The sequence below is a fragment of the Quercus lobata genome, chromosome 4, assembly GCF_001633185.2.
Source record: "Quercus lobata isolate SW786 chromosome 4, ValleyOak3.0 Primary Assembly, whole genome shotgun sequence".
NCBI classification, from domain to species: domain Eukaryota; kingdom Viridiplantae; phylum Streptophyta; class Magnoliopsida; order Fagales; family Fagaceae; genus Quercus; species Quercus lobata.
The window spans coordinates 74,585,629-74,598,407 of record NC_044907.1 but is presented as its reverse complement, the minus strand read 5'-3'; the positions used below and the strand labels follow the sequence as shown (position 1 = coordinate 74,598,407).

Here is a 12,779-nt window from a genome sequence, read left to right as displayed (position 1 = left end):
TTAATGACCACAATCACATCCTCTGTATATGAAGAACTTTCTATTGTAGAAGCGATTTTGGAATTGCTACAACATGTATGAGAATCTTCTAGAGTTATTACAGTAACTACTCCATGGAAATCCTAAAAAATTTTCCATCAATTTTTAAAATGATTGATTAGATTTTATCATATCATTAATATTTAAATAGAGGTTAATTAATAATTATCACCTATTTTATATCTATTTAAATCGTTAATGATGTAATAAAATCCAATCCAATAATTTTCTAATAGATAATTAAGATTTTAAGAATTCTACGAATATAAAAGAAATAAAATAAAAAGTAAAAAACTAACATATCCTAAAAACTTTAAAAGATCCCAACCCCCTACAACATTGCTCACATTATATGGCCATTTTAAATAATGGGTACTTGTCCTTATACTGCTTCCAGTTGTGGTGGTTGGGTTTCAGGTGAAAAGTTTAGGGCCAGACCAACAAGGTCAAACTCACACTTTATCCTTGGGCCCAACCCCTTGTCTCGTGGTCCTCTTTGTGGGAAAACAACTTCATCTCTTTCGGATTTGAATTTTAGTCACGGCCCGTTCACTTTCAAGTAAAAATTCCTGTTAATTCTATGATGATCCCACCCCCAAAAAAAAAAAAAAAAAAAACTCGAATAATATTGATTTTCTTTTTCTCTCTTCAATCTCTGTTTGGCTGGTTCTTCCTTACTAGCTCTTGCTCTTTGACCCACGTTGTTACTAACATTTATTAAGCACATGTAAAAGGATTATGAAATTTATGGAAAGGGCTTGAGACAAAAATAAATAAATAAATAAGGAAGAAGAAGAAGAAAGAAATTTATGGTATGGACAATCAATTATTTATTCAATAAGCTTAAGGACACAATATTTTTTACAATTTTGTTCACAATTATTGATATTGCATGATAAAAATAATGTCAGTAATAAACTCAATAGAGAAAGTTATTCACTCGTCTCTAATCATAACAGTTTATATTAGCAGTTGTGAAAAAGAATTCTTAGCATTACTCTTATTTATTTGGGTTAGCTGGTAAGCGCGTTGCATCATAGCTTGTTGGGAACTTGGGATTGAATTATTTATTTTATTCTCCTTGTTGTTAACATCATGACAATTAGCTACAAAGATCATATTATATACTTAAGAAAGCTCGTTTAATTAAATGTACTTTTTTTATATTATGAAAATATCTGCAAAGCAATATCATTATTACATGAAGGAAAATGATCATGCATGCATACATCGAATAGTTAAATATGTGCTGTTTTGAAGAGACTACGATCGTCATTAAATAGCGTCATGTTTTTTATTACTAGTCCTTTCTACTGTTAATCCACAATCCAATCATGATTTAATCTACCAAAAAATGATAATGATTAGTGTTGATGGTGTGTGCTTAAACTGCTAATGCATGTGCTGCCATTATATAAGAAGAAGAAAACACATTAGTGAGAATGGGAATGGGATGACCCAAAAGAGTTAGGCCTTGCATGAATTTGTAAGTCCTTTGAGGGCCTTATGTAACAAAGATCCCAGTGGACCCTTTGATTGATTGAGATGAGGACATAAAGGAATGCGTTGAATCTTTAGAGTTAAGTCTTCTTACTATTAGTTGGAGTTGGAGGTGATGTTACTAGTGAACTCGATAGAACGTAGCATGGGAGAATCAACAAAAATGAACAGGAGGGTTTGTGACAAGTTGTTGTCTGCACACATTTTATGATTTTAACCGAGAAGGACTATAACTCTATTCAATATATTTTTATTTTATCATCAATCAAATGTTCAAATTTCAAGTTTTTCTAATTTAAAATTATGTAATAAAAAAAAGTTTATGAATCGAACAGTAATTAACATTCGATTAACATGAAATTTAACACGTGTTAGGAACATAAAAAAAAAATATGTAATTCAAAATTTAGATTTTCAAATTACATAGTAGAACTTGGTTGGATTAATTAACTTCTGAAACACAATACTGTTACTATTACGGCAATAATGGCTTGAGATTTATAGGCAACCTGTAAAGCTGCTATGACAGTAACAAGCTTTTAAACAGTGGAGAAATTTGTAAAAGGCAAATCACATCAAAACGGTGATGACAAAATGAAGTATCCTTCCTCTCTCATCTTTCTGATTGCTAGTCTTATAATCGTCCAAGAAAAGTTTCTACCGACATCTCATGATTAATGCTTTTGAATAATGGCATGCAATGTTGTTAGCTTTTACATCAAGCACTATCATAATATTACCAAAATCCTTCCTATTGCATTTGCACGAACTTCATATTGAGTAATTCGAATAAAGTAAATAATGCCATAATAGAGGCTTTTTTTTGTTTTTTGTTTTTTGACGTGACTCACTAAATCTTCAAGAACCTCCACTAAACCCGTACATCTTTATTATGTTAAGGACAATTTTCTCTTAACTTTCACAATCATTCCACGGCCACTTTGGTTCCTTTTGAGTTTTGACCTTGCGATTCTTGCTGTTTTTTCTTCTCATTTATCTTCTGTTCCGTTTAATTTTAGCTATAATCTTAAATTATACCATGAGCCTCTAGTGCACATTTTATTAATGGAGAAACCAATAATTTATCTTTAAGGGAATCAAATTAAATGTGATGATTAAAATTTGTTTACATACTATATTACAGTAAGTATTAAGAATAAATCATGCTAGTTCTTGAGAATATTAGTTAGATTTAGTAATATTATATTTAACAAATCAGGGATTAGCTTAATATATTGAAATAATAACAATATTATAAACGTACTCAAAATATGGATGAGAGAGAAAAAAAGTATATTAGGGGTTATAATTATTTTAAATTACAAATTTTTATAAACTCTTACTCAAAGTCAGTATGCACAATATCATCCAAAATTATTATTATAATTAACATATTAGTGCAATGATTAAGGTGAGTATTATAAATTATTGAGAACTAATCAAATAATTTTGAATAAATGTGGCTAACTTGGACTACTAGTCTAATGAATATCTATAGCTAGTCAACTCCAAAATTTTGGGAATAAGCTCGGTTGTTGTTGTTATAGAACTAATCTAATAATTTTGACATATGCTAAGACCCTCATGGATTAATTGGCACCTTTAGGCATTTCCAATAGAGACGTTCAGTGTTTAAATCTCCTTTTCTCCACTGTCAAATAATCAAAAAAATTAGAAGAAGAAAAAAATTGACATATTAATACATGGTTCCATCCGATTGGCCTACTCATTTGTTAATTGTGACATTAATTTTGAATGGTGAAGTGACATTAAAAATTATTCTCGAATTAAGATATTAATTACAAAAAAATGTAGTTTATGATAGGCTTAAGACATGATCCCATAATTTTGGGTGGATAGTTGTAATTAGAAGAACCTTTAAAGTTTTTAGGGTAACTCCATCATGGAGTTCCTAAAATCCTATCTATTCATTTAAAAATGTGGATTAGATTATATAAAAAAAAAAGTGAATTAGATTTTATCACGTAGTTAATATTTTAAATAGCATTAACTATTATTATTTTTGTATTATTTAAGTTATTAATAATGTGGCAAAATCTAATCCACTCATTTTAAAATGGATGTGTTTGTTCATTTAGACCCCTGTACACTTAGATTGTTTAACCTAATTAATTAACCAAATTGATACTTAAGTTTATTATGAGATCTAGGTTAAATACAAATAATCATATCACAAAGTGTGGAAAAGTAAAGAAGACAACCAATATGATTACCTAGGAAAACCAATAAAACCAACAGTTTCAAAGGAAAAAACCTGGGGAGAATTTAACCTAATCTATCCTCAAGGCAACAAATTCACTATGATAGAATGGAAGATTACAGTAGATTTTTTTTTTCTTCCCTAAATCTAAAGCTACCTCTTGTAGTAGTTACTCACACGACCACGTGCAGCTCAAAATTCATGGACTCTTCTATCTGAATTTGTCGCACACAAACACCCACGTTTGTGACTTTGAAATCTCACTCAAAGCTTTAAATCATCAACTATGTATGATCTTGTTGCAGCAACTTCAGATTTATCGGTTCTAAAGATGTATAGATGGAATTCTGATAGTGACTTTTAAAAAAGAAGGCATAGTACATTTTAGATCTCAAAAGAGAAGCTCCAAAGTCTCTTCAAAACGTGCCTTAGAGTTTCCTTTAAATACTAGGAGAATTAGATTTGAAACCCTAATCACTTAATGGGATTAATAGATTGTTGGGCCAAAATTAAATTATGCAGAAATGCTTCTCGATCAGTCGAGCCTTCTTCTCGATTGGTCGAACCTAGCATGTTTTGAATTCTTGAACCTGCAGCTCTTTTTTTTTTTTTTTTTTCTCTGACTTGCAACATCTTGAGTATTGTCTAATCATACCTATAGATTTAGGAATCTATATCTAGACAAGTTTATGCCCATAGTTTACCAATTGTTATAAACTTTTAGAACCTAATAGGATGAATAAGATTTTAAGAACTTCATGGTAGAGTTACCTTAAGAGCTTTAGATGATCCTAATATGCTATAATTAACCGTCTTTTTTTTTTTTTTTTGTGTTTAATTTTTTCTTTATACAATTTCAGTGTTTTACCTCTCAAATTTTTATCATCCACCGGGTACTTTTTATTTATTTATTTTTATTTTTCCAATTACTCCCAACTTAAAAGAGGAATACATGAGACCAAAATTAAACATAATCCAATCCATCAATTAGAGAATACCTCCTTGTTTTTTTGAACTGATTGGGACATTGATTTGGAGACTACCTTTCCTTTTCAGAGAACATGGCACTATGGCATATCCCACTTGATTAAAGGCATTCAAATTAAATGAAAATGACTTTAATGAATAAGGACAATGCTTTCAAGATTTCCCCACCAGGCAAGGGTTTTATGTCTGTCAAAATTAGTGTGCCTATATGGGTCTATAAGATTTCCCTTTTGACATTAAATTCCATAAATGGATTTCTCTCATTGTCCAAGCTGTAGAGCAACTCACCAAGTTGTAAAGTTGTGACCTATTGATCATAGTAGCGACTAGTGAGCTTTGTATGTGCATCATAATTCTGAGAACAAATTCACAATCATGTCAATGCAAACTCTATCTACTCAATTACCTTCTTTTCATTCAAAAGCATTAAATTCACTGAAAAGCATGCTCATTTGATGAAACCTCCGTAGCTAGCTAAAAACAATGCAAAAATTAGATTATATGATTAAAAGATGTGACGTTGCTAAATCAACCAAAAATGTGTTGAAGTAATGGTGGAGTTCATGATGGAGCACTTGTCTCACTCAAAAACCATGGTTATTCTTTTGTCACGATCGTGTCCTGATCATAAGAATCAAATGCCATGGTGGATGCTCTAACTAACCACCTCATTTTCCCGCCATGTTCATTGCTCAAAATACCAAATTCAATTATGTGGTTTCATTAGCCAAAAAAAATTGTGGTTTCATGTCAGCGAGTCAAAAGAACAGTAACTATTAGTGAAAAGAAACAGTGGGTATATAAAGCATTTGCCAGCCAGTTTGTTGCCGCATTGACTATGTGCTGTTTTTAGGCAAATCTTGTTGATGGATCCTGCTCTGGATCACTTCTTTGCTCATTCTAATATTGAAATGCTATGTCCCAAATTGACAACCTTTCCTGTCCCCCAATTTTTCATAGGGTAAAAATGTACCATTAAATAAGGACGGAAATTAGGGTTAAAATACTATCAATTCTTTTCTTCTATCATTTAAGTATAAGAAATTCTCTTTTTGTTATTGATCATGTAATGAGCTTGCTCATCATTTAGTCCATTGGGTGTGTATTTCTCCAAATTAGGGACCCCAACCCAACTCTTCCATCCTTCCGTGGGTCTTTTGTAAGGAACAAGGATGGACTCAAGGGGGTCCGAGCCCCCTTGGCCCAAAATTTTTTTTCTACTTATTATATTTTTCCTTTTTACAGTTGGACCCCACTCTTCCAAAACCTTAGGCCCTCTCCTCATTAATCAGCCTAGCTAGCCTAACCCAGTAAGCCACTGTCCAACTCAAAAACTTAATAAAAATAGTAAAAACATTCACAATGGTGATTGTATTTTAGCAAAAAAGCTATTTTACCAATTGTGGGCACAATGGAAAGGGGAAGTATGCATCAGCCGAGTGGACCGGGGTGGAGAAAAGATAATTGGAGTCACCACCTAGTTTAGGTCTAGGAATCATATATATAGCGCCATTTCGTGGAAGGACTGATCTTACTACTAGAGTATGTGTTCTGAATTTAGGTACAGCTTGGGAAAGTATTGGGCACCCAAGAGCGCCTGACTCGTGGGTCGGCTTCCACTCATTGTATCATACGACTTAATTCTATTAAAGGCATGTTCAATATTGCATCATAAACTCACACACACACTAGCATACATCTAAGCATATAACATGGCATTCTCATCCCAAACCCTAACATACATCTATCATGCTTCTCATCACATCATAAACCCTCAAGGCAGAAGCACATCATGGCAGAATCATACAAACATGTTATTGCATCTCACTATTAAGGAAAAGACAAACAAGCAAACATTATCCATGTTCATCATCGAAAACAAGAACATATTCAAATCAATGCATGTTCATGTGAACGCATATCTTACCTCACTGCATCACAGCACCTATATATTAATACGTGTTCAAATCATATGCATGTTCATGGCGAAGAAACAAAATTGGAAGATAATGATAGGCCAAAAACAAATTGACCCCTTGTGATAAATTAACCAATTAATTTAACCAAGTAAATTAATTAAGTTAATTAACACGCAAACGCGTGGTAGCACAAACAAATCACTAATAAACTAAGTATGCAGCGGAAAATAAATCTGACACGGTGATTTGTTTACGAATGGGGAAAACCTAACGACAAAAACCCCACCAAGTGATTTTCAGGTCACCACTCTCGAAATTCCACTATTATCACAACAAGCGGTTACAAGTAAAGGAATCTCAGTACCTTATATCAACCTATAGTTGAACCCTTACCCCAATACCCAATTGGACTTGTTCTGTAGTAACAATTTTTCCTTTCGATGCACGGCTCCCAACTACATGACTAACCAATGTGCGGATCCCAGTATGCGACTTCAATCACCAACTAGAGAAGGTTGTTGGCTGTAAAGTTTTTCAGTTCATCTCAACAATGAAGATCAAGAAGATGTTTGGTTACAAAATTCTATGGTGCACATACACAAATTTTGCTCAACACTTATGCAACTTGTGAACACTTTGACGGCTCTTAAAATAATCATTTTATATGTCTAGGTTTATGAGAAAAGAAAGCCCAAAGACACATTCACGAATTCCAAGAAAACATATTAGAATTTCTGTTTCTTTCTTAAACCTCGACAGATAGGAGGTGTCAACCAGCTATCGAGCAAGTGTCAAGAACATGGGCTGAAATAGCTTTCTTAAGCTCAATAGATGCAGTTGTCGAGCCACCTGTCGAGTTTTAATGAATTTGCACTATTCAGCTTGTTTCTTGGACAGACTTGATGACTTCAATACTTGATCTTGAAACCTTGTTTCTTGAAGTATTAAAAACACCTAGATCTACTCAATTATAAGTAAAGTGCGTTTTGTCAAAGGATTAGCTAATTACACAAAATAGTGACATATGTTTCTAACAAGTGAATCACATATGTCCTAACAGATAAAACACTAATCTAGCATGTGAGGAACAAACAAGGCAAACAGCATGGAAGTAGAGACTCAAAAGCACAAAACCAGACAAGGGAGAAGCATGTTAAATAAAAGAAACAATGAAAGAGAAACAAGAAAAAAGTTGAATTAGGGTTTTTGGGCATGACTATGCATGCACATACACAGGGATTATGTATGTAGCCAAGCTATATGCGTACGCATACTTCGAGTATGCGTATGCATGCAGAAAGCATGCGTACACATATACGCCTTGAAAATGCTAACCCAGAAACAACAAGAACACAAATCAGAGCAGAGACTAAAACTGTCAAATCTAACAACCTAACATAAGGATAGAAAAACTATGTAAACCTAAACTAAATAAACATATTATAGCAAAAACAAACAAAAGAAACAAGGAAATGGAGATCAAAACTGAAAAAGAAAAGAGAAAGGACTTAGAATATTACCTAAAAAACAAAAGCTCCTTAGCTTGATTTTGACTGTTCCCCTCAATCAAATCTATTCATAATCAAATACAAAAGTAATTAGTAATCTTAAAAATCGAAAATCAATGCCAGAAAAGACCCCAATAAGAAAATATTGATTTGAGGATATTTTGTTAAAAACCCCCTTTTTGATTCACTATTTCTATTTTCCCTTAGGATTTTTTGTGTTTTTTGAAAAGCTACTATGTATGGCTTTATATAGTTGAAAAATGGGGGTTTGGAATGGCTCCCAAATGATGTGAAATTCATTCTAAACCTCACACTTAATGCTAAAAAACTTATCTTTCAAAGTTTCTGGAACCCTAGCATCTGTGCGCAAGCACGTGTATGCGTACACATGCATAAGAGCTACGTACGCAGCTTGAGGACATGCATGCACATACGCATGTATGCGTACGCATACCCTAGGGTTTCTTGATCTTAATTTTTCAAAAATAGATTTATTTAGTTTATAAAAAAGTAATATTTACAATATGGTTGTATGAAACTTCACATAAAATTGATTAATTAATTATTAGTAACAATTGAAGTCTAAATTTCACAATAATCTTTGTCTTTCTCATGAAATTGTTTCTTCTAATTTTCTATTTTTATTTTGCATAAACTCACTATTTTTTCTTACACTCTCATAGAGTCAAGTCACAATAAGTATTTAGGCTTCTACTATCTCACCAATTTTCATTCATGCGGCTCATTATAGTGAAGCTAGCACATAATGAATAAATCATGAAATTAAGCCCGCCCATTTACGTGAAAGGGGCAGATCACAAATCACGTGTGAACACATCCATGGTGGAGTTTGATTGGTCATAGCAGCCCACATTAGGACATGAGAATGCTTTTTTGCCCAGCATCATTATTTAAGAGTAGGTTGGCTTTGAAAGACCTGAATGGTTTCCAACAAGCGGTACTTTTCCACAAAATGCAGACAATTCCTAGTAACCATGGGCCATGATGGGCCATGTTATCATAAATTAAACCACCAAAAGTCCTGTATGAATGCATTTCCACCACCAACTCACTTTACCCTGAACCATAAGAATGGAATATCTGTTACCTTTTGAGAAAGATTAGATAAAAAAGGGAATATAAGCAATGATGATGTTATGAACGTGAAGAAACTATATGGTGATGAGATGAGAGAGATTATATGGTCAAAGGCTCAAAGCAAAAGATCAAATCTATGCATTGCTGGGACATAATCTGAGCGGGTTCTGTACTTAATATGATCAATAAAGCTGGACCAAATTATGGGTGTGTAGGTCATCCATCCCATATTGCTACAATCATTCCATATAGACTTCATCATAATATCTTTAAAACTTTCCCTCCACCATTTTCCTTTTTATAAAGACCTACTACATAAGATAAGACTAAAAAGATGACTTTGAATATTTTAAAATTCTTGTTCCGAAAAGAAGGCTAAACCTCCATTAAACCCAATTATCTCCACTAAGATAACCCTCATGAAACCTCTCTCTCGTTGTGTCATGCAAAAACATATGCTAGTTTTATCAACAGCCTATGTGTCTGACCAAGCAGCAAAAACTGGCATGTGAGGCACCGAGTGTGCAGGCCTTAGTTGAGCTGATGGGATCCAAGAATTGACAGCACCAGTTGGACTAGTGAACAACTTGGACGCAGTTGGGGGCAATCCAAGGAGCACTGGTAGACTAGTTTTATCAGGGCTGCCTTCTCTTGAGCTGCTTACACTAGTCACCAAAGATGAAGCATTTGACACATGAGCTCCCATCTTCGTTGAGTCTTCTACCTCTTGCTGAATCATATTGTGTGAGGACATTGAGAAAGATTGAGTTCTGTAATTTTCAAATTTTAGTGGCTTGTAATTAAGTTCCTGGGAGGACTGATTGATAACCGTTTTCCAATCTGATTCACATTCATTGTTCTTCTGTGATAGAAAGGCTTCCCCGTTGCTACTATCAATAGAAGGATTGTTCAAAACCTCAATTGTCGATCCTGTCTCTTTGTTTCGTTTAGCTTGTTCTCCAGCAAGGAGGGTACTGCTTGCCATGATGCGTTCCACATTGTACCGTGTTATGTCAAAGTTAGTAACAGCATTAACCCCCCGAAACTTAATAGCTGCAATGTCGTAGGCTTCGGCTGCCTCCTCTTGGGTGCCTAAAATTTCAGATCATTAAGGACTAGAATTAGTTTTTTTGTAACTTGGATTTATAAGAGATACACAGGACTTTATGTTCTAATACAGTAGATGAGGATATAGCACTGAGATAAAGGTTTCTTTGTGTTTGTCTTTAAGAACAGCCTTAGCAAAGGCTTAGTCCCACTGACCAGAAATCCTGTACAAACATTAAAGTGGCTCTTGATCAGCTTTATTGTCGCTGAGAGTGCCTCAAAGATTGGCTTTCTACTTTCACAGGATATGGGTTCAAATGGCTAAAATCTCTTGGTTTTATACTCTGAATATTACACAATTGCATAACTCACTCGAATAATTCAATAAATGATTATATATTTTACTTTTGGAAATTCAAGATTCAAAGGAACTCACTAAATGTCCCCAGATAAAGATCCTTGTTCCCCGCAACCCTGCCAATACGAGCCTGCCATCGTCCATGTTGATGGTGTCTGCCAAATATGAAAGCAAAAACAGAGATTTCAGGGAAAAGGAATTCATCTTAGATATAATATAAGGTAAGCATAATACAAAAATTACAATACTACTACATAAAAGCAGGCTAGTAGAACCTTGTTACTCCTCTGTACATTGAAGCTCCCCTAGAGAATCCACTGCTTTTCCTGCATAGGATAAAGTTGAATACATTAATGAATGAGGGTAAAAAAGAAAAATAAAAAAACTAGTGCATGCACTGGTAGTACAATCAAAAAAGTAATTACCTTCTTAGATGAGCAACATACTCCTGTCTGGTCATGTTCTTCATTTCTTCAAGTTCTTTTTCATAATTTTCCAACTACCAAAACAACATGGTTTCAATTAGTAAAATAAAGAATAGACTACCTCAATATAAACAGAGTGGAAGATAAAGCGAAAAGAATCATTACAGGGAAATTAATATGAGTGGAGGGTCCCCAATACTTGAGTGCCGCAAGATCATAAGCTCTTGCTGCTTTCTCTTCCAAGTCATAACCCCCTGAAATTGAATTTTTGGAATGACTTGACGAAACAATAAAATGACAGAATATGTTAATTCACTTAGTCATTGTACATGAGTAATAAGGCTTACCCAGGTAAACTAAGAATCATCGTTTCATTGGAAATGACATCCCCAACCCAACAAGAAACACAAAAAATCAGTCACATGTGGAATGTGTCAGGAAAACAGCACAAGGTGACCAAAAATTGCGGAGGCATTGAAAGTAAGATAGACATGGATATAGATAGGTTGTGTTTTCTTTCCTAACCTTGTCTTCCTTTCCTGCTCTGGCCTTCTTTCTTGCAACTGTTGTCCCACAAATGGGCTTCATATCTACCAGTCCATCTATGCCTAATGAAACAGAATTAAAAATCATAAGAAAATAAGGACATAATTTAAAAAATATATATATATATTTTTTTTTAATTTGAAGATGACACAGTTAGAGAATTAGGCAGCAAAGTCTATTAAAGAAAGAGCAGAGCAATATGCAAAGCAAGGGAAGCTTTTCAATTGGAACAATAAAAAATAGATATGACATACTAAGATATCAAAGGGATCAAAGAAACAGGAAAGAACTAACCTTGTAACACCTCTATATTGGGAGGTTCTCTGCCCAAATGTATCCAAGGACTTCCTATGAACAATTGGCTTTTGATCCACCTTTTCAGGCCCTCGTTTCTTTGTATCCATGGCTGTACAATCAGTCACAGTGGGTGAGACATGCTGTGAACCTGTAACACTGCTTGATTGGGAGCCAGGACTCATGGAAAGGCTCAGAGACTGTAAATCCCCATATGCCACAGCACCAATGGTCCCAGATTCACCTCCATTGTCACCCATGCAACCGATCATCTTCTGCTCCACTGAATGATTAGCTGAATAGTTCCTCGAGATCCAGTTCTTCATGCCAGGAACCCCATCATCTGCCACTGTTGGAAGCTGGAGACTGCAATCTGCAAACTGGTTCTCCCTAGCCTCACCTAACATCATATCATGGCTTCTAAAGCCAGAGTAATATGAATACTGTTGCTCCTGAATCTGCTGTGGCTGTTCTTGGTGCCTAGAGTTCGGTTGAAAATGATCCAAGCAATTTTGGTTGTTAGGCTGTTGGTCTGGGTTTTGACTGTAGAACATACTATCTAAGCTAAGAACCATAGCTTCTCTGTCATTGTTGTCAAAATGATGGGTCCCCATGGTTGCACCGCCAAAGAAGTCCTCTAGCTTTGGAGTTGAAGTTGATACCATTGCTTCACAAAAAAAAAAAAGTCAAACACAGAAGAGTCCAGAAGTTTAAGAATAACATATTTCCCAAGACAAAAACCAAAGCTTTAAAAGAAAAGAATAATAGAGGTTTGGACTATGAACTAACCTTGTGGTTGTTGTGACCTGTTGAGAGCTTCCATTATACAAAGAGACC

General features: G+C 34.4%; 1 protein-coding gene across 1 annotated transcript; it reads right to left on the bottom strand.

The window, feature by feature from the left end:
- Positions 1–9,413: 9,413 nt before the first annotated feature.
- Positions 9,414–12,777, bottom strand: LOC115985797 (AP2-like ethylene-responsive transcription factor ANT; the record flags this gene model as incomplete). Its single annotated transcript, XM_031108695.1, has 9 exons — positions 9,414–10,364; positions 10,756–10,832; positions 10,953–11,003; positions 11,103–11,176; positions 11,268–11,356; positions 11,450–11,458; positions 11,628–11,710; positions 11,943–12,609; positions 12,732–12,777. Coding segments are annotated over 9 exons (1,713 nt in total), but the record flags the coding sequence as incomplete, so codon positions are not given.
- Positions 12,778–12,779: the final 2 nt, after the last annotated feature.